The 23511-nt window shown below is 33.3% G+C and overlaps 1 protein-coding gene across 10 annotated transcripts in view; it reads right to left on the minus strand.

Annotated features, from left to right (window-relative positions):
- ZC3H13 (zinc finger CCCH-type containing 13) overlaps positions 1–23511 on the minus strand; it is a 152982-nt gene that overhangs the window by 46944 nt on the left and 82527 nt on the right. For all 10 annotated transcript variants that reach the window (XM_023513718.1, XM_012805634.2, XM_023513717.1 and 7 more), the window contains 4 exons: positions 22170–22278; positions 14719–14858; positions 13946–14103; positions 7216–7413 (listed from right to left, as the gene is read on the minus strand). In XM_023513718.1, coding sequence (XP_023369486.1) covers positions 7216–7413; positions 13946–14103; positions 14719–14858; positions 22170–22278 — 605 coding nt within the window. The remainder of the gene's footprint in view (positions 1–7215; positions 7414–13945; positions 14104–14718; positions 14859–22169; positions 22279–23511) is intronic.

Genomic DNA, 23511 nt, shown 5'->3' on the forward strand with positions numbered 1-23511 from the left:
TTTTGTTTGCTGAAACCCTTGTTCTTAAAGTTGTGCTAATGTATTGATTCACTTTACTGCTTTAGCATGGGAAAGTATCAAGAATATAGATTTTCACTGATAAAACGTATTACAGACCTACCAAAACATCATTATAAATATCCAATTTAGGATTATCTAGGTGTAACAGGTTAGAAATACTGACACAGAATATTTCCTTTACAAGTGATTTTTCTGACTAATTACCAAAAATAAACTTAATTTTCCTCTAAGTTATATCTCTTCTAAAACAATTTAGAGGGAGAAAAAATTGGTTCAGTTGGTTGGGTTCCAACTACCGTATTCCCTCATCTATTGTTTCACATCCCATGATTAGCAGCAATTTGAATATATTAAATGGAAAATTCCAGAAATAAACAAGTCATAAGTTTTAAACTATTTGCCTTTTGAGTAGCACAATGAAACACCTTTTGGTCCTGCTCCATCCTGACCTAGATACAAATCATTGCTTCATCTACTGTCTCCACATTCTACTGAGTTACCCACCTGTTAGTCTCCGATTACTGACTTATGGTATTGCAGTGCTCATACTTACTACTTAACATTGGCCCCATAGTAGAAAGAGTAAGGATATTAGTAATTTGGATATGCTAAAGAAGTCATAAAGCATTTCCTTTAAGATACAAGGTGTAAGTTCTTGACTTAATAAGAAAAAAATATATGCAGATTGTTACCATAAAATCTACAGTAAAATCTCCTATCTATAAAATTGTGAAGAAGAAAAAAGAAATTTGTTCATTGTGTATCTTCTGTACTACTTGTAATTTCTGGCATCCCCTGGGGATCTTAGGACATATTTCCCAAGGATAAGGGGGACACTACTGTATTTCACTATTCTCTGTATAGAGAAGAGCATGGTAACTTTTTTTGTTTTAATGTTAGGGAAATTGCCATATTTTCTAAAAGCAGAGTAATAAAATAAATCCTTAAGGCTGTCTTTCTGGGTAACAAGTGGCATACAGATTTTGATCAAAGTTGCATAAGGAAATCAAAGCTCAGCAAATTTAAATTAGAAGACATTGTGATAACATTAAAGAACTGTAGTCTTCAAATTATTCAATTCAAAAATAACCACGTAACAGAGTTGGGCATGAAACTAACAAATACTCTGGGATGTGATTTTTCAACCAGTGTGCCACAGCTAAGATCACCTAAGAGAGGATCTTAGGTGCGCTGCAAAAATTTTTAAAGATCATTAATTTATTTTTTGAAAGAAGTTCAAAGCACAGTAAGTATATTCTCTTTTTTTTTTGACTCCTTTTTTTGATCAATATAAGTGTGCCACAGAAATTTAACTATAGGCTATTGTGTACCATGAGATAAAAAAAAGTGAAAAACATTGGAGTATATACTCTTAACAAAACTGACACGGCCAATGACAGTTTCACTGGGAAGTAGTCAAATCCTTAATGCCAGATTAGTAGCATAGGCTTCAAAACTGATTCACAATTTTTACTTTTTTTTTTTTTTTTGAGGGGGCGAAATCATGCATTTTTCTGGAAGGCTATCCTTCTCAGCAAAGTATATACGCACCTGCAAAGTTTTATATACAAACCAGTAAATCTGGAAAACCCTGAAATCCACCAGTGGACTTCAGATTAGGAGCTCCTGTTATGGAAGTGTGAACTGAGACACCAGTAGAAAGACTTTGAAGATCATGTGGTTTGCTGAGTCACCTATGCCACGCGTATGTACACCTATGCTATGTTTATGATTAACTCAATAGAGAATCATCCTTTAAGAAATGTAAGCAACTGTCTATATCCAATAGGCCTACTAACTCCAACTTGAAGGGAGGAAAAAACTCAAATTAAAAACCATATATGCAGAAGCACTATTTCTCTCTCTCTCTCTCACACACACACACACATCACTATATTACTTCTACCTATACTAACATATCTTCTAGAAATATTTTTGCTCACTGCTGCAATATCAGCTTTTAGAACAGGTATGGAAGTAACTGTTGGATGAGTAAATGAATTAGTACTTTTATTTAAGCATAACACCTCCTGGTAAACAAAATACTACTAATAAGCCTGTTCGCTAACATTTAAAATAATTTTAAAGGGTAGTTTTTCCAAAAAGGATTTAGATACTAATCTTTAATTATATATGTTACCGATGTGAAAGAGTGACAAAGATATTGTTTGGCTTTAAAATTAACACTGGGTGGCGCCCACAGCTCAGTGGGTAGGTTCCAACCCCATACACTGAGACTGGCGGGTTCCAGCCTGGCCCTGGCCTGCTAAACAACATTTGCAACCAAAAAAAGAAAAAAAGTGTCAGGCAGGGTGGCGGGTGCCTGTAGTCCCAGCTGCTTGGGAGGCTGAGGCAGGAGAACTGCTTGAGCCCAAGAGTTTGAGGTTGCTGTGAGCTGTGATGCCACAGCACTCTACTGAGGGCAACAAAATGAAACTCTGTCTCAAAAAAAAGAGTTTCAGCATATTATAGTGATATTGTAGGTTCTGTTCCAGACCACCACAATAAAGCAAATATTGCAAAAAAGCAAGTCACAGGAATTTTTTGGTTTCCCGATGCATATAAATGATGTTTACACTATACTGTAGTCTATTAAGTATACAACAGCATTATGTCTAAAAGGTCAACATACATATAGTCATTAAAAAATATTTTATTGCTAAAAATTGCTAAGGGCCATGTAAACCTTCAGTGAATCATAAGCTTTTTGCTGGGGGGGGGGTCTTGCCTCCATGTTGATGGCAGATGACTGATGAGGGTGGTAGTTGCTACAGCTGGGATGGCTGTGGCAATTTCTTATAATAGACAACAAAGAAGTCTGCTAAGCTGGCTGACCTTTCCTTTCACAAAAAATTTCTCTATAGCATGTATTGCTGTTGAATAGCAATTTATTCATAGTATAAGTTTTTTCAAAATTAAAGTTAATCCTCTCAAACGCAGCCTCTGCTTTATCAACTACATTTATGTAATGTTAATCTAAACCCTTTGTTGTTATTTTGACAACGATTCCGTATCAAGAAAACACTTTCTTTTCTTATCCATATGAGAAGCAACTCTAAATTTACTTTGCCCAGATCCAGAGAAAATGGCAGGTAGCCTTATGAAATTAATGTATTTCTTAAATAATAAGACTTGAAAGTTGAAATTATTCCTTGATCCACAGACTACAGAACGAATGTTGTGGTAGCAGGCATGAAAACATTAATTTCCTATATAGTACCATCAGGGCTCTTGGATGACCAAGTGCATAGTCAATGAATGAGTACGTTTTTAAAGTAATCTTTTTTTCTGAGCAGTATGACTCAAGGGTGGGCTTAAAATATTCAGTAAACCATGCTATAAACAGATATGTTTTCATCTAGGCTGTTTATACATTATAAAACACAGACAGAGTATACTTGGCATAATTCTTAAAGGCCCTAGAATTTTCAGCAATTAAGACTTTTTTCACTTTCTTACTTATGTGTTCAATGGAGTAGTCCTTTTAATTTCCTACAAGAACTTTTCTTTTGCATTCACAACTTGGCTACCTGGTACAAGAAGTCTAGCTTGCGGCCTACTCAAGCTTTCAACACGGCTTCCTCACTATGTTTAATTATTTCCCGTTTTGTATTTAAAGTGAGGTATTCTTTCTTTCACTGAAACACCTGAGGTCAACTGTAGGTTATTAACTGGGCTAATTTCAATATTGTTGTGTGTCAGGGTTTAGGGAGGCCCAAAGAAAGGCAGAGAGACAGGGGAACAGGCCAGTCAGAACATATATAACATTTATCAAATACACTCACTGTCATATATGGGCACAATTCATGATGCCCTAGCAGGGTGTCCAATCTTTCTGCTTTTCCGCCACACATCAGAAGAAGAGTTGTCTTGGGCCATGCATTAATACACAAATACTAACAAAAGCTGATTAGGAAAAGAAAGGTCCATGCATACTTCTCATATTCAATATTTGACACCCTAGATAAGCACAACAGTCCCTGAATAATGTGCATGCCGCCCACAGGGCTACAGGCTGGATACCCCTGCAAAACAACTGCAATAATAACATTAAAGATTATCAGTCACAGATCACTGTAACAGATAAAGTAATTTTTAGAAATTTGAAAGATTGACAAGAATTACCAAACTGAGGCAGCGCCCATAGCTCAGTGGGTACAGCACCAGCCACATACATCCAGGCTGGAGAGTCTGAACCCAGCCCAGGCCAACTAAACAACTGCAACAAAATAATAGCCAGGCATTGTGGCAGGCACCTGTAGTCCCAGCTACTTGGGAAGCTGAGGCAAGAGAATCGCTTAAGCCCAAGAGTTTGAGGTCACTATGAGCTGTCATATCATGGCACTCTATCGAGGGCAGCAATGAGATTTCTGTCTCCAAAAAAAAAAAAAAAAATTATCGAACTGCGACAGACACACAAAATGAGGATATGCTGTTAGGAAAATGGTGCAAAGGTACCAATAGGGTTACCACAAATCTTCAATTAGTTAAAAAAAAAAATGCTCAATATCCACAATGTGCAATAAAGAGGAGCACAATAAAATACAAAGTGCCTATAATTTCTTTATTCACAAAAATGGAGACAAATCAAAATGAAACCCACTTAAAAACCTTAGAAATTAAATTAACTCCCAAAATCAAAACAGCCTTTTTTTTTTTTGAGACAGATTCTTAAGCTGTCACCCTGGGTAGAGTAACATGGTGTCACAGCTCACAGCAACCTCAAACTCTTGGGCTTAAGCGATTATCCTGCCTCAGCCTCCCAAGTAGCTAGGACTACAGACGCCTGCCACAATGCCTGGCTATCTTTTTGTTGCAGTTGTCATTGTTGTTTAGCTGGCCTGGGCCAGGTTCAAACCCACCAGTCTGGGTATATGTGGCCGGTGCCCTACACACGGAGCTGCGGGCACTGCTCCAAAACAGCCTTTTCTTTTCACACACTGCCTTAAAATGCTGGTACAAGTAGGTATCTAAATAATTTTTCAGTATTTCAAACTGTGCTATCCTTTGACAAAAAGAAATAAACAAAGTTTTGATCTGTCTAAATACTAAATTAACAGGTGACTGATTGCTAGGCATACTTAGTTGTGGAGACAGACCAGAGAGAAAAACTGCAAAATGAAGAATTAACCTGTGTAATATTTAATACCTAAGATTGCAAATGTCTTTACCATTTAAATGGTAAACCATCCAAAGACACTTGTTAAGAACCATATCTCAGACATTTCTGGATCAAAGAACAAAATAAGAGTACCAAGAAAAACTAGAGAAAAATAGTTTTTCATGGGAGGAAGAGATATCATGACCTTCAAGAATCTTCCAGTTAAACATGGTAATGAAATCTGATTTCATTGCTATATCATCAAGCCCCCACTTTTTTACCCTCCACATGAAGTCAAGGCTAGTTGCAGGGTATTTATTCTACTATGTGAAATCAACAATCATCCATTGTCTGGTCATTGTGATGGTGTAAATTATATTTCACAGTTGTTAATTAAATACCTAGTCATGCTCTGGAGCCAAAGCCAAACAGTGCTCTGTAAACATTATGATTTGTCAGTAATCAGTGTGATTTGTATAATTTGTGAGCAATCAGATACTTTATCCAAAAGTAGATTATTGACTTCTGTGCCTATTTCGGGAGAAATTGCCACTTGGTCTGTGTCTACACAGACCCAAGAGAAGAGGAGGTTGACAGTGGTCTGATTAACTGAATCAATGGTTTGGGGGAGTGGGCTGTCTGTATTGATCCAATTAAATAGATAATCATTTGAAGAAAAAAAATACTAGAGGAAAATAAAGGCTCTATTGATATAAAGCAAATCAAAAATATTTAATATAATTTGAGAAATCTGATTCACGTATAATTTTCACACACGAACCCAAAAATACAGAGTATATTTTAGAAAAATATGTTCAAAACACAAGAATTTTGAGTGCTCCATTTAATCACTCTTTTTTGTGTCAAGAGTGAAAAAGCAACACATTTCACTATAGAATGGGAAAAACTTATATCTCCAGCAAGGGATTAATATCCAGAACACATAAAGAACAAAATTCACCCACAGAAAAAAATCAAATAACCCAATTAAAAAATGCCCAAAGACCCTGAATAGACATTTCTTCAAAGAGGATATACAAATGGCCAACAAGCATATGAAAAGATGTTCAACATCACTTATCATTTAAGAAATACAAATCAAAACCTCAATGAAATTATCACCCCACCTCAATGAGATAAACACTATTAGGATGGCTACTATCAAAAAAATAAGAGAAAATAATAAGTGTTAACGAAGATATGGAAAAACTGGAACACTTGTGCACTGTTGGAAGGAATTTATAAAGGTGCAACTGCTATGGAGAACAGTATGAAAGTTCCTAAAAAAGTGAAAACTAGAACCATCACATGACCCAGCAACCCTACTCTAGGTATATACCTAAAAGAACTGAAAGCAAAGTCTCAAATAGGTATCCACACACCCATGTTTGTAACAACTATTCATGATAGTCAGGAAGTGGAAGAACCCATATGTCCATCAACAGATGAATGGATAAATAAAATGTGGTACTTACAAACAATGAAATATTATTCAGTCTCAAAAAGGAAGGAAAGACTATCACATGCTACAACATGGATGAACCCTGAGGATATTATGCTAAGTAAAATAAGCCTCTTACAAAAAGACAAATACTATGATTCCACTTATATGATGTATCTAAAGCAGTCAAATTCACAGACACACCAAGTAGGATGGTAGTTACCAGGGGCTTAGGGAAGGGAGAGTTACTGTTTGGTGGATATAGAGGTCAGATTTGAAAAATGAAAACATTCTGGAGATGTGTTTCACAGTATAAATATATTTAACACTATTGAACTATATAGGGTGTCCATAAAGTTTGTGTGCAATTTAAAATAGTTAATTATTCAAAACTGCATGTGAACTTTATGGACAACCCTATGAACTTAAAATGGTAAGTTTTGTTTTATACCACAATTTAAAAATTCAAACATAAATCTTAAAAGTTAATTCTTATTGAATTATCCATGACTCATCATAATTATTAAATACATAACACATGCATCACTGTAAACAAAATAAAAAGCATATTAGACTTATGCCTAAAAGCTTCTTAAAAGTAAATACTATAAATTTTATAAAACTAATATCAAAAACATATAATACCACTTACCTTGGCTTGTCTCTTTTTTCCCTTTGCCTTTCAAAATCTCTTCCTCTTTCCTTTCCATCTCTTGGTTTTTCTTCTATCCTGTCTTTTACTTTATACTTTTCTTTATATTTTTTCCCCAAGGCAATATCTTCTGGTATAGGAGGGGGTGGACTAGGAGTGCGTGGTCCTTTCTTTTTACTTTGGTTACTTTTTGAATTCCTGAAGGTAACACAAAGCTGTCATTAGAGGTTCAAATATTTCTGAAAGGCCAAATGGATACATACATACATATATATATATATATATATATATATTTTTTTTTTTTTTTTGCAGTTTTTGGCCGGGGTTGGGTTTGAACCTGCCACCTCTGGTATATGGGGCCAGTGCCCTACTCCTTTGAGCCACAGGCGCTGCCCCCAAATGGATATTTTTTTAAAGCACTTTTTAAAAATGGCAGCATTCTTTTCAATTATTTGCCCTTTACTATTCTGTATATGAATAATCAACATCCAGGAAAAGGAGTGACTCACAGGAATGAGTTAGTTGCTATTTATTTTGTTAACAATGCTTATTATTACATGATTTTAAAGGGTAGGTTTCTAAGAAAAGAAGTGGAATAGAAAAGAAAGTAACAGTATAAAACAGCTGCCTAAAATCACCTGTCATTGTTCTACCAAGGATAACTATTCATGTATATACTTCCACATCTTTTTCTCTAATGGTTCATTTAAAACTGGATACCCACAAACAAAAGAATGAAGTTGAACCCTTACCTTGTATCACATACAAAAATTAACTCAAAATGGGTTAACTGTAAGACCTAAGACTATAAAACTACTAGAAGAAAATGTAGAGGAAAAGCTTCATGACAAAGAACTTGGCTGTGAGCCCAGAGGCATAGGCATCAAAACCAACAATAGACAAATGGGATTACTAGTATATATTCACATATATATAATGGTATATAGATATATACACACACAAGTGTATGTATATGAATGGTCAGAACTTTAGAAATGGTTGTGAATCTGTGTAGGTCACACACATTCATGAAATATAATATTCTGTAAGATTCTTTGTACTGAAAATAGACTGTGAAGCATCTTTCTACGATAATAAATAGTGGATTTAAGGTAATCACTTTTATAGACTGTACAGAATCTCCTTGAATAGATGTTCCTTATCATCTTTGATATTATTATTATTATTTTTTTTGAGATAGTCTTGCACTGTTGCCAGGCTAGCATACAGTGATGTCACCACAGCTTACTGCAACCTCAAATTCCTGGGTTTAAGCAATTCTCCTGCCTCGGCTTCTGAGTTGCCAGGACTGCAGGTGCACACATGCTACACACCTGACTAATTTTTCTATTTTCTGTGAAGAAAAGTTTCACTGTTGCTCATGTTGGTTTCAAACTCCTGGCCTCAAGTACCCCTCTCATCTCAGTTTCTCAAAATGCTAGGATTATAGGCCTGAGCCACTACACCCAGCCTCTTGAACTTCTTTAAACAATTTCATTGTGGTAAGTGCTTCCGGTGGCTTCTAAGTTTCCATCATTATAAAGAAAACCCAATTACATCATCTACAAATGAAATCCCAAGCACTGTTAGTAAACAATCACTTAAATTTTGAATCTTGTTTAAAAAGTTTTTCCCCAAATTCTAAAATTTTGGAATTTTGCCTTTCACATTTAAGTCTTTGATGTAACTGTAACTGGTTTCTGATTATAAACTATCCTCTTTTTGGCACTAAATTTCATGTAAGTAGTATAATTTTGATTCCTTATGCATCCAAAACTGGTTGTTTTTGCTTCATACCTGAACAGAATGAACGTGCCATTTTTGTGTCAAAACTTTTTCCCTCCAGACCTATATATTATGATATCTTGTAACATGTTAGTGCTATAGATAAGATGTCCAAAGAGAGTCATATTTTTTTAAAATATTCAAGTGACCTGGTTTTTCTGTTGGGAAGCTTATAAAACATTATTCTTTGGAAATTATTCAATGGCAAAGAATATTCAAGTCTAGGTCTTTTTACTTTTTTCTATCCTTTTTCATCACTCAATGAACTGTTGCAACCTAAAACTTCAGTTTTTGCCGAATGACTTCTATTTTTATTTTATCCCTTCTCCATATGGCCCAAGTCTCCACAGTTCTGCTTATTATAAAGTTATTGCATCTCTTAGACAGAGAGCCTCCATGTTCTGTCATTTCCATCTCTCCTTTTGCTTTCCAATTCTTAAATTTGTCTTTTAATTCAGTAATTTCTCCTTTAAGTAGCACCCATTCCACAATTCTAAATTTGACAAGCCCATTATTCTGCTATTTTCAGTTCAAAAATCTTTTCTCTTCCAAACTATCCTTTTCACGTATTGGTTCGTTTTTATTATTCATGATCAATCGCTCTCATCTTGTAAATGCAATATTCTCTCAAACCACACTACCCTTATGAATTAATTTATTATTTAAGTTTGTTTCTGTTTTCTGTATTAATGTTTCAGTGTAAGCCATCTGCTCTGAATGTTCAGTCCGGTACTTTACTCATCTAGTAAGTTTTCATTACTTACTCATTTCACTATCTACTGATACTTATAAGTGGGGACCTAATCCCAAATCCTAAAAGTTAACTTTCTGTTATCATGAATTGTCTAGTCCCAAGATTCCTCACCTATAAAAAAGTAATGGATAAGTACCTTTCTCAAAATTGTTGGGAAGATTAAAAAAAGATAAAAGTATAAAAGCACCTGAATTATAGTAAGCATTAAGAAAATTTAGCTTTCTTAGCCCTTATCCCTGTTTCCCTTTTAATTTCAAAATAGGAAGGGAGTACAAATGTTTTTGTCACATGGATAGCTTTTATAATGCTTTAGTCAGGGCCATATGTAGGCCTATCACTTGAATACTGTTCTTTATCCCTATGCCTTAGTGTAATAGGGTTAACAACCCAAGAAAGTTGGAAATTGTTAAAATATGATCACCAAATCTATTTTTTTCTATTTATTTATTTATTTTTGAGATAGAGCCTCAAGCTGTCATCCTGGATAGAGTGCTGTGGCATCACAGCTCATAGTTCCTCACACACAGCTCACAGCTCCTGGGCTCAAGCGATTCTCCTGCCTCCGCCTCCCAAGTAGCTGGGACTACAGGCGCCCGCCACAATGCCCAGCTATTTTTTGGTTGCAGCCGTCATTGTTGTTTGGTGGGCCTGGGCTGGATTTGTATGTGGCCGGCGCCTTAGCCACTTGAGCCACAGGCACCGAGCCTATTTTTATTTTTCATCCTTGTTATCTGCCAACAATTATATTAACCACATATAAGACCCGACAATTAAGTTTGTGAATTCATCCTAGAAAAAGTGCTATATACGTCATTGCTAAATATCACTATGGTCACCAGATGGCCAAGGAGAGTACTTTGATGGTGTCTGGAGTGATTTTCAGTAATGAGGTATGTAGTACTTTTTCTAGGATGAGTTTACAAACTTAACTGCCCAATCTTATATGTCACTGCACACTTGTGAGATGACTCAAACTTATATCTGATAGATCAGTGATAAGTGCCTGTATTTCTAAATATTTCTTCCACTTTAAAGATAAAAACTAATCAATAGTTGGCATCTCTATCAAAAGTTACTTTAAAAATTTTCAAAATAAAACAGTAGAGAAATTCTTGACACAAACTGTATTTTTACATTATTGCCTGTGACAGAAACTAGCTGGATATTCACCAAACTCTTCTCCTGGGCATAGTGCTAAACCATACTCTATCTATACTTGATATAAGGTGTGACCAAGTCACCAAGATCTGGCCAAAGCAATGTAAACAGAAGTGATTGTATCACTTCTGGGCCCATTCTTAAAGGACATTCAAATGCCAAGCAATTGTGAACTATAGAGCTAAATAAGCACAATACTCATATTTGTCTTTGTACATTCCATTCTTCGGTTTCTTTGAAAGCCCAAAGAAGTAGAGTCATGGCCAAAAGGAGCCTGGGTTATTGAATCTCAACATATAAGACAGTCACCTGTTAATCACAAATACCCACTTTGACATACATGAATGAGAAATAAACCTCTATTGTGTTAAACAATTGACGTTTTGGAATGTAGCTATTATCACAACTAGGCTTACCCTAACACACAAAGTATGGAATTTTTTCACATTACCCTCAAAATGATATGTGGTTAGATAACACAATCAAATTATAGTGCTTTGTAAGTGAAGAAGTCAAAACTGGCTTTGCATATTCTGAAGTCAACAGATCTTACAACATGTTTTTAGTCAACTGATTATTCCCTAGTAGGACATACTTTATTTTCTGTTTATAGCATAGAGCCCACTTGTCTAGTTTTATCATTTTTAGATCTTTTCTTCTTTCTCTCTCCCCAAAACTATTTCTTTAGAACAGCTTTTGACATGCTTCATACTTATTTGTACAGAGAACTGCAAAGAAAAATTTACCTAATGAAAAGAAAGATTAAAAATGCAGATGGACAGAATAGATAATATTTATGATTTGAAATCACACGAGGATAAATCTTACTATCAGACTGTATCTCACAATGATTGCCAACTTTCAGAGAGAAATTTGAGTTTTAATTTGTCAGTAAATATATCTACCCATCCAATTTCATAACCTACTAAGACCAAGAAATTTGTTTACTTGATTGTTACCTCACAGTTGACTTACTGGCATTGACTGAAATACTCCACCAAATTTGAACTGAAATTCTAATCCTTACTTGTACCCAATCTCTTCCATAAGTTTATTGTATGATCTAACCATAAAATTAAAAGTTGATACCGAACACACTCTAAGAAATGAAAACTTCATAGACAAAGAAATTCTCTCCTTAATTCAATGTTTTCTTTGTATTTTGAATGTACTCCTTTCCAAGTCCTTCTGCTTCAGTTATTAAATTAACAGTGGATCTTAAAGTTAACAATATATTAGAATACAGGAAACACAATAGTAAAACCAGTCTAATTATTTGTAACAAGTATTAAAAGATGAGTTACTAATAAAGCAGTAAAAGAGATTATATGAAAAAGAAAAGATGTAACCAACCCTCATTTAACTAGTTATCAAGACTTTATAGGAAGAAATTAAATGCCAAAGATTTTTGAATAGAAAGGATAAGAACAAAGAATATTTCTGGTATGTAGTTTATTGGAGAAATAAATGGAATTGAGGCAAAGTTATGTAATTGGTTAGCCAAGAACATAAATAGTAAGTATGGTGGATCGCATCATTCCATGGCTCAATTTCTTTAATATCCCTTTGTAATATTTACTCAATCCCAGAAACAAAGAGATCAAGTCAACTTCATTGAGTGCCTTATTACAATGCAAAGCTCTATGCAAAGTAGGTGCTGTGGAAAGACAGAACTATGAATGAACCATCAAGATATCAATCTTCAAGGGGCTTAAACTTAATGGAGGTTGTAAAACATGTATGTCACAGCTGAAATATAATGCAAAGGGCAGTTTATATTAATGGGGAGGTATAAACAAGACCTGATAGGTACACAAAAGGAGCAGAAATTATGTTCAGTAAGGAAAACTGGGAAAATTTAGCATTTGATTTAGAGGCTGAAAGATATGGGTACAAGAAGGTGGGTAGGAGGAAACTGGACAAAAATATCGATTAAGAAAAATAAGATCAAAGTTTAAACATCAGTCTAAGAAATCTGAATTTCATTTGATAGACTAGAAAACCACTGAGCTTTTCATGGCATAATAAATTAATTGGGATTGTCCTTTTAAAATTTCTTTGACAGCATTAAAATGAATGGGCTGGGGTAACTGAATGAAAATGTGTTGTGTTTATAGGGGGGTAGATAGCACATAAAGTAAATACAGTTGGTAGGATGATATAATAATCTAGGCAGAAAAGTAATTAGTCTGAAACTGGGTTGCTTTTAGAAAGTAAAAGAAAGGAGATAATCATGAGTTTCATAATGGGTTCAGACAGACAGAGACTGCCAATCAAATATTAGGGAGAAGAGGATTTTAGTTTTTTAATAAACAAAATTAGATATACTTTAATTAAAATAAAATGTAAATAGTGTAGAGTGACAGTAAAAGAAAATGTGTTTTATCCCTTATTCTTAGCTTCTCAATGCAATTATATTTCATCATTTCTATTTTCATTTCTTTAATGGGCCAATAACAGTAATTCTAAATAATGTACTTATGCTGCTAGGTTTATACTAGAAAGAATCTAATCCTTTGATTATGTATACAAAGAGACAAATAGAATGCTTATTTTGTATGAATTGTTTGATACTAGAAACATAAATGTTCAACAGCAGAAAAGTAGATAAATATAAAAATACTAACATGAATAAACTAAGGTTACATACATCAACACAGGTAAGTGTAAGAAAAGTTGAGTGAAAAGCAAGCTGTGGAAGGAAAATTATAATATGTACCATATAGCTGTATGACAATTAAACAGATATGTATACTGCAAAACATGTATTAATGAAAGTACAAACATACATGCATTTGTATAAGCATCAAATTCAAAAAGGGAAGAATAGCAAAGCATGTGTGGATATGACAGATATTTATTTTATTCCCTTTTTTAAAATTCAAATATTTCACACTTCTTGGGGGAATAAATATGCTTGAATTAAATATTAAAAGTGTTAAAAGTACCCTTCTATAATCTACTAAGTATTTCTTTTTACTATTACATAGAAAAAAGCTATTTCATTCTGGTACTATTTATCACCCTACTGACCTCTGCTGGTCCAAAAGGGGAGAAGACACGGCAGATGTCTTCCTGTCCTTCTTGCTAGCGGAGGATGACTTGGGGCTTGATTTTCGCTTTGGCGATTTGCTGGACTTTCTTAAAGAAGGTGATGGAGATAATTTTGATCTAATCACTTCTGGTGAAACCTTTCGAAAGATTTCAGTAAGTCAATTCACAAATTCCTCCACTCATGGTATTATAAAGAGTATAGTATTGTAAAATTATACCAAACTTCGTATTAAAAATTAAGCAATAGCTACTATCTTTTGATAATCAGTCTGACTCCTGGTGAACCCATGCCTTTACTAATGTGATAATTAACTGCCCTAACATACCTTAATATCAATAAAGCAAATTAAAATTATGAAATTTTAAAATCTCCTCAGAACAATCACAAATTATATTCAAATAAATTGCATCTCTATTCTTTAGAAAAGAAACAAGGTATACCAGAAACACCATGGGCCTGAAACAGACATACGTATTGCATATGAAAATGTCATTTTACATCGGCTGATGACTCTAGGCTATAAAGCCTAAATTTTGCTCACTTGTTCAATCCTAAAAATATTTCCTATTTATCTAATAGATTAATGTGAAGTTTAAGTGATTAACATATAAGGAGTAGCTGATATATAGTCAGTTGATCAATGATCAGTATCCTAGTATAATTTAAGATGCAGCAACCAGCTGAGTTCTCTGAACAATATACACATTGCTATTAATTACTATATTAACTTATTTATTGCAAACAATCATACCTCCTTTTTAATGATAATTTCTTCCCTCTTCTCCATGTTTTCTTGCTCCAGCTTCATTAATTCTCTCTGTATCTTCTGACGCTTCATTTCCAATGATAATTCATGAACATAATCATAATTAATATCTCCATTGTCAGAATCTTTAAAATAAAAGTTGAATCACTGTCAGAAACTATCATAATTAATACCTCAAATTACAGAATTTCAACTTTTTTAAATGGAAGATTTTCTCATCAGAATAACACTTCCAAAGGAAATAGTCATTGTTTTTATAAAGCAGCGGTTCTCAACCTGTGGGTCGCAACCTCTTTGGAACTGTATTAAAGGGCCATGGCATTAAGAAGGTTAAGAACCAAGGTTAAAATCACCACGGCTGATTTAAGAAAAGCTAAATACTTTTAAGGTTTTTGGATTTCTGGAAGTAATTTGGGGTTATGTGGGGGATTCTTTTTTTGTTGTTAGAATATAGGACTTCAAAATATACAACTGAGGCACTCAGCTGAATATTCTAAGAGTTAAAAATAACAAAGTATTATTTCATACTGTATATGATATGATTCACTATCTCCTTGATTTTCTTAAAGATGCATTACTAATGTATTGCATCTTTATATTTTATCATATATAATATACAACATTTATAATATACGATTATATTAGGTGTGCAATCTTGCTTATATAGTGCTGTCTTTTTAAAAAAATTTGAGACAACTGATTAAGATCTAAAACTACAGTTAACTAATTTTAATACTAATGTGCATATGAGCTAATTTTAAAGGACTCATAATAATTTTCACTGCACTGTCCATCTCAACAGATCTGACACCTGCACTCTGATTAATCTTTATGGAGAGGAGGGGGAGGGGACGAGTGGTGCGCAGATCCTATTTCATTACAATACGTAGAAGTTTTCAAAATCTACTGACACTGGCACCCAACCCTTCGCTCATTTGCCCTAAATGTCACTAAGTCTGGAAGAGGGAATTTCAATTGACTTTTGTCCTAACTTAGGAACTGGGTTTACCAATCACAAACTGAGGTGCCTTCCCAAGCTATAATTTTAGCACTTTAGATAATTTCTTAACTTGGAAATGAAATGAACTGAACTAAGAAACAACAAAGTGGTCCTCCTTGACCGCTTGAAACACAAGAAAATGGATTATCGGAGATAATTATTTTCTATGTAATAGCAAAAGATGCATAGCTCCGATGCATTAGAAAGACAACTATCCATTCATATTTAGGGACAGAAAGAATGATGATACATTTCAGTGTCTGTGTTAACCAAAGTTGATTCCTCATCTTAAATTGGAGTATGATGACAATTTCTCAGTAAATATATAAAATAGACTAAATCATGTTTTTCAGTCAGAAAGCAATTTCTAAATATTTAAGGGCATACGGTTTTTACTAAATAAAATGATTGGAGATACTGAATTTAATTAAATAAGCAATAATTATCTCTAGTTACTATTTTGTACTCCATTGAAATATTTCACATCAGTGAATAACAGGACTTAGTGATGTGGTTTATGTTTTTAAATTAAACTGAATAACAAAATACTCAGGTTAAAAAAGGAAAGAGTAATTAATCCTAACGTGTTTCAGATGATACAGTATTCTCAATATGCAGAAATGGGCTTTCAATCCTCCACCCCCAACTACTGAACCAATGGGTAGAGAACTAAGCAGTTAAAATATATGTTAAAGTCAATATATTACTGCTTACATATTTTACTCAGAGGAAAAGCTTTCAAGCCTTTACTTAGTACTTACTTTAAGCATATGTATTATAATCAAAACCCAGATGCTCTCCTAGCTATAAGAAATGAACCACAAGGTAAGTACCTTGCAACTGATAGTCTCTTGAAAAGAAAAAACAGGAACCACAAATTATAGAAAACTAGTCTGAAACCAGTTAATAAACTTAGAAAATGTCCCTCATATACTTTGAAGTTATCACAATTGCCTTATCAAAACATACCCATATAAATGATTCTAAGTCATCAGAAAAATATTAAATATAATTAGAATGGTGTACATCTACCCTGTAAAATAATTTATCAATATGGTTTAAAGCCTTGAGAACATCCACACCCTTTCATATAATTTTACTTTTAGTAATTTCCTATACAGAAATCATCACAAACATATACAACATTTATGTATTAAGGATTAAAGATCATAAACACTAAGCATAAAGTCTTGACTTTATGACAAAGTATGCTCACTGCTAGAGTCTTAAACAATTCTGAGCACACAGAGTAAAATATGAAATTTCCCTTTCTATTCCTCCCACAGCCATCTTCACTCCAGTAATACTGCTAATACTTTTGTGTTATAAAAAATAAGGTTTTACATTTTTATCTTTAAAATAATAGGACCCAAACAATAAACACTGCTTTATAAACAATACCTTTCCATATTATACATATAGCTCAACCACTTATACTTAACATCTGCAAAGCATTTCATGGTACCATCCTACCATAACTTTCTTATCCAGTTTCCTTCTGAGAGACACTGAGATAGTTTCCAAAAATTGCTGTTACAAGCAAGACTTCAATGAACATTTTGATACCTATTTAGGTATTAGGTTCACAATTATAAATAAGTATTTCTTTATAACATTTCTCAAACTACATTTGCTGGATCAAAGAAAAGTATAATTTCTATTTTTAATATCTCTAAACTGCACCCCAGAAAAGCTCTACCAATGCAAATCCCCACTCAATAACATTTCTTCATTTTCACCAAACTGATAGATGAAAAGTGCTATCTCTTTATCTCCACCAGTATTTCCCTGCAGTAAGACTGAGCATTTAATGGCCATATCTGTTTCTGGTGTCACCTACCGATATTTTTACTTTGTTCATTTTTTAACTAGACTGTTTTACAGATTTATGGAAGTTTATTATATGTTTAACATAGTGTTTTTGTTAATATTTATACATGTTACATGTCAAATGTTTTCTTCTAGTTTATTACTTGCCTTTAGTTTCTACATTTAGTTATACAGAAAATTCTAACTTTTATGTAGCCAAATCTTCAGGACTCGCTGTTATTTATGCCTTATTTTAGGAGGATACACGCACATCCATAATCACCAAAATATTCTCATACATTTTCTTTGCTTGCAGTGATACTTTTGTTTTTTATGAAATTGCACTGGTCTTTAACTACATATAATAAGTACAAGCTGTTTAAGGAACCAAATAAAAAACACAGACTTGGGGTCGGAACCAGAAATTTAGGAAGCAACTTGTAATGAGAAGTTTTATAAGCACAAACAGAATTTGCACTCCTGGATGCAGTGGGAAATCAGACAATTTTAAACAGGGCAATGAAATGAATGAATTTATTCTTTTAAAAGTTTACTCTACAACTAACAGTGGGAGAAAATACTAGCAATATGTGTATCTGATAGAGATCCATATCTAGAGTACATGAAGAATGCCTATAAGCAACAAGGAAAAAAACAAATATATGGAGAAAAAAAGAAGAACAGATAATACAAGAACAAGCAAATATCTGAAATAGTTTACAAAATAGGTTGTACCAGGGTCAATAACTATATGAAAAAGTTTTCAACTTCATTAGAATAATGCAAACTAAGACCACACTGAGAGATATCATTATATAGTACATTTATAGAATGGCTAAGATGAAAAAGGCAAAAAATACCATATAAGTACTTGGTACAACCATTTTTTATTTGGCATTACCTACTAAAGAAGAACAAATACATATTCCATGGCCCAACAATTCCACTTTGAAGCATAAACTCAAGAGAAATAGGTATGTGAGGGCTGCTTGGAAAGTATTCAGCCATGTAACATGAAAAAAAGACATTTGGATACCTTTCAGACAGACCGCATGTTTACCAAACTGTATGTTTAAGAACAGTACCATCACCTTGTTCATAATAGCCCCAAACTAAAAATTATTCAACTATTCATCAACAGTAGAATAAATTATGATATACTAATACAATAAAATATAAAGCAATGAAAACTAATAAACTGTAACTATTTGAAATAAAGCATATGGTTGAATCTCATAGATAACATTGCTAGCAAAAGAATCTAGGCATAAAAGGAGTATATCTTGTTGATTCCATTTATATAGAACTTAAAAACAGATAAAACTAATCAATAGTGATAAGAGTATTTCAAAATGTATATGAAAACAGCACACCGCACCCCATGATTGCATTAATGTACATAGTTATGCTATAAGAAATAAAAAAATAAAAAAAACTAATCAATAGTGCCAAAAATAACGATAGTGGTTATCCTTGGGAAGTGGAAGTAGGAAGGCAGTGACTAAAAGCAACCATTGGGTAGTGTGTTATGAAAATTACTATCAATTGATTTAGGTGGTTAACACATTGATCTTAATGAAGCATGATTTCATCTAGAAGGACAAACTAAAGGGGAAAAAAGAAGGTGACTAGGTAAAAGATTGCAAACAAAAGAGTTTTAGAAAGTGTACCTGTAGACAAATGGTTCTCAAGGAGTAGTTTGAGGATTTGGGGCGCGGGGGTGGGTGGGGGGGATTCCCTGAAACACTTTCAGGAGTTCCACAAGATCAAGCTATTCCTATAATGGACATTATTTGCCTGGTAAATTCTCTCATGAGTAGATAGAATTTTCCAGAAGATGTAATATCGTTAACAAATTGAATGTAGACACAGATATGAAAACATAGCTGTATTCTATTAAGCCAGACATTAAAAAGATTTGTAAAAACAAGTAAAACACTGCCTCTTCATAATTTTTTGCTTTGCTGAGTATAGTTATTTTTCATCAAAGCGTATATTGGGTTTATTGTCATTGTTAAATAAATTAATAAACATTTAAAAACTTTCCTAAGTTCAATTTCTAATGTGGCAATTATTGTTATTTTTATGATGATTTTTTTTAAATTTTAGAATATTACAGGGGTTCTGGATACATAAATTGCTTTTGTATTGTTTGAATCAAAGTTATAAATGTGCCCACCACCCAGACAATATATGGACTGTACCTACACATCAGGTGAGAATTTACCCATCTCCTCCTCCCTGCTCCCACCTATTGGAATTTGATGAGTGTGATTTTCACATGTGCATTGAAACATAAAATTCACAAAGACAAAAGTTCTTTTGGGGGGGGGGTCTTTAAAAAAATTGCAAAATTATCCTGAAAAGGTTTCAGAAGCAATATTATATACTATATAATGTCTTCTGAGTCAAGCTAAAATTGCTATGTACTTCAGATGCAAAGTAAGTCTGTTAAACCAATTTAGTCTCATTATCCAGGGATTGAGGCAAGCATCTATATGTTCATATTCCCTCAACAGATACTTTAACATCATAAAGATATACAATGATTAAAACTTGTGAGTTTTGATCAATGGAATACATAAGAAATTGCCACGTGACTGTTTCATATATAAAACACTATTAAAGACATTTATACTCACCTTTTACAAGAATTTCCTATATGAAAGGCTCATGTAGTAAAATTACCTTAGATTTTTTTTTTCAAAGAAGATAGTTAAGTGCAAATCCTTGAAAATCAGTATTTAAGAGACAGACAGACAGATTACAAGGAACCTCAAATGAAGGGCTTGAACAGGAAGACAGAAAACTGGAGAGTAATAGATGGAAACCGGGGAAAAGAATGTTTTTTAAGAAGACAGAGCTCTTGGATCCATCAAATGCTGCAGAAAGGTTTTATAAGATAGACACAAGTAATTTTCCATTTATTCAGCAAAGAGGAGGTTATTAGTGACCTTGAAGATTAGTTTTAATGGAGAGTTGGGTCAGAAGACTAAATAATAAGTATCAGGTAGAAAAGTAGAGAGTGATGGTAAAGCACAGAACTCTTTTAAGAATTCACTTAAGTGGGGATAAGCAGAGTGCAAGCTAACAGTAATATACAAATAGGAGAAAATGGATTTTTAAAGATATAGAAAAGAATGTATAATAAATGAACAACACTGCTGAGGTAGGAAGAAGTCAGATCTAAAATATGAGGGAATTTATCAACCTTATACAGTAGGATGAGGCTCTTACACAGAATAAAAGAGAAAGAAAAAAGTTTGGGCATGAATAAAAGATTAGTATGTGGGGGGTAGGAGAAAGTGGAAGGAGATCTTGAATGCAGAGTTCCTTCAGTTCTGTGCAAGACCTTAAAGAGGAGTGCAGGAGATTTATGGAGAAAGTTTTACACAGCTCCTATAAAATCCAGGAAAGAACTGACAAACTTTTCTGAACCTTTTAAATTTTTAACAATTAGCTAATATTATTATGAGAATAGAAAATTTTATTTTTATAGAAATATCCAATACTTTTCAAAATGTTTTCTATCTAAAGTAACTGAAATGAAATGAATGTTAGAAATGTTAAGAGTTAGTCCCTTATTACTTAGGAAAACTTAGCTATGCAAACTTGAATAGTTATGGTTCATAATATCTTATTTCAACATATTAGCTAATTAGTCTACTATAACAGGATATCATTGCTGCTTTATTGCTACTTTGGAGAAGTATTAGATTAGATGATTACATCCCAATAAACTAACCATTACAAAGTTTCCTATTTGTTCTTGGAAGCAACTTTTTAACAGAGAGCACAGTCCAAAGACAGAATAAATTTCCTTAATAAGGACTGATGCTCCAATTACTGAAGAGACATTTAGGTTATGTTTCAATCTCGGTCTGTAAGTCTTCAAAGATCATTGTGAAATGGCGCAGTAAATATTTTAGGCTTGCAGGTTCTTAGTTGTTCAAAAGGACTCAACGTGGCCACTGCAGCTCAAAAGCAGGCACAGACGATGTGTAACTAAATGTTCATAGTCCATTCTGATAAAATACTATATGCAAAACCAGGGACTGGTCTATAGTCACTGTTTTCTAATCTCTGCTCTATGTTTTCAGCTTATAATTGAGAAATTGGTTTAAATTCTTAACCTCTTTAGTTTTGTTGTCTATGAATAACAAAGTTCTCCCAGGGGGTGTAAAATTTGCACCCCAAGAGGGCTGGTTGAAAAGTAGCTAAACGAGGAGTGTGTTTTATAAGAAAAAGAAAAAGAAATCTCACTTTTAATACTTTATATAAAACAAACACATTTAGATTTAATTTTTTTAAACTTAGTTTGAAGAACTAAAAAATTCATAAATGTAATAAAATTCAAAACAACAGTGATGCTACACAGTAAGGTTCTAGAAGGAAAAAGGAGGAAAGTTGAAATATACAGTACAAACGACACTGTACTCTCTCTGCCTTTTCACTACTATACTATATGCCAATTTCTGCCTTACAACTCAGTAAGATAGAAACAAGTCAATAAGATGATTCTGAAATAACAGGGAGAGCACAGTTTAAAGGTATTTTAAAGCCCACAAAAAACCTGTACAAAGTGAATAATCAAGAATTGACTACATAAACGGATTTTGCAACTCACCATCTCTATTAGTTTCCCATTCTACATTTTCTTCTTCACTTTCTGGAGTTCTCTCCTTAGTGATTTTTATGTCTTCCTTTTCCCTATGTCTCCCTCTTGAAGATTCTTTCTAAAAATATATATACATATATTTAGATTACTATATTTTTAAAAATACTATACAAAGTAGTTATTGAATCACAGAACATTTTACTTCATTCATCTCTGTTTCATCAGAAAATCTGTTTTGTAAACACATATCCGCTTAGCCACTAAGTAGAGGAAGTGACAAGTTACGGTTTATTAGCACCACAATAAAAAGACTATCTATTTTACTAAAGAACAGAAACTTGGCAAATGCAAGCAGCAGCTAAGATTTTAAAATATACAGTGTAAATCTAATACTTTAATAAGCATTTAATATTGTGCTACATACTAAGTTTCTATGTGAAAAATGACTGGGGAAAAAAGTTAAAATGAATAAAAGACAACGGAAGTATTTGAAAGCGTCCATATTTTAAAATGCCTTTAAAAAGGCAAAGCCATTCACTGTAGACTTCTAAAAATAATCTGAGACCTGTCATACACTAAAATAACAGCCATTTTCCTGCACACCTAAAGATAAATCCAAACTTACTTAATAATTTTAGAAAGACTTTTTAAAAAAGAGATTTTACCTATGCTGATAAAGCTAAATGGTACCTAAAACAGTCCATAAATTAGTCTTTAATATAGAAGCTAAAGAACAGATTTTACATTTTATTCCAGGTGTAATGTAGCCTATATACACAACAAGACAATTTCCAAACCACATTTTAGTAGGTAGTGAGAAAATAAAGTAACCAGTATTATATAATTTCACCTGAGTGAAATTCTTTATTAACACTCTAAATACTGACTATGAAAGACAATGACACACAAGGATATTTTAAGTGTTCAAAGCTCTTTCTGAGCATTACTAGTCATATAATTTGCCTACTTAAAACACAAATTAATTTCTCTTTGAAGTTTTCTTTTTTAAACAACTGTAGAATATAATCGCCCCTAAATTTTACACATTTAGGTATGAAGTCATGTCAAATTACTCGCCAAATGACATAAGGTTTTGACAGAGACTGACAAAAGTCATTAGAAGATTATATGAGATGAAAACCTGACATGGAAAAATGGTAGAGTCAAGAATATAGAAATAGGCCTCTATTTGTCCTATAGAGGACAAAAGGAAACAAACAAACAATCTATTTGCATTCTTAAAATATATTCTGTGCAACATCAGTGAAGAACTATCTTACATCCCACACAACTTTTGAATGAACTCACTATATATATGTACATTCCTACAAAACTATGCCAAAAATATTTT

Source organism: Otolemur garnettii, unplaced genomic scaffold (genome assembly GCF_000181295.1).
Source record: "Otolemur garnettii isolate 467f Iridium unplaced genomic scaffold, OtoGar3 scaffold00043, whole genome shotgun sequence".
In the NCBI taxonomy this organism is placed as follows: Eukaryota; Metazoa; Chordata; class Mammalia; order Primates; family Galagidae; genus Otolemur; species Otolemur garnettii.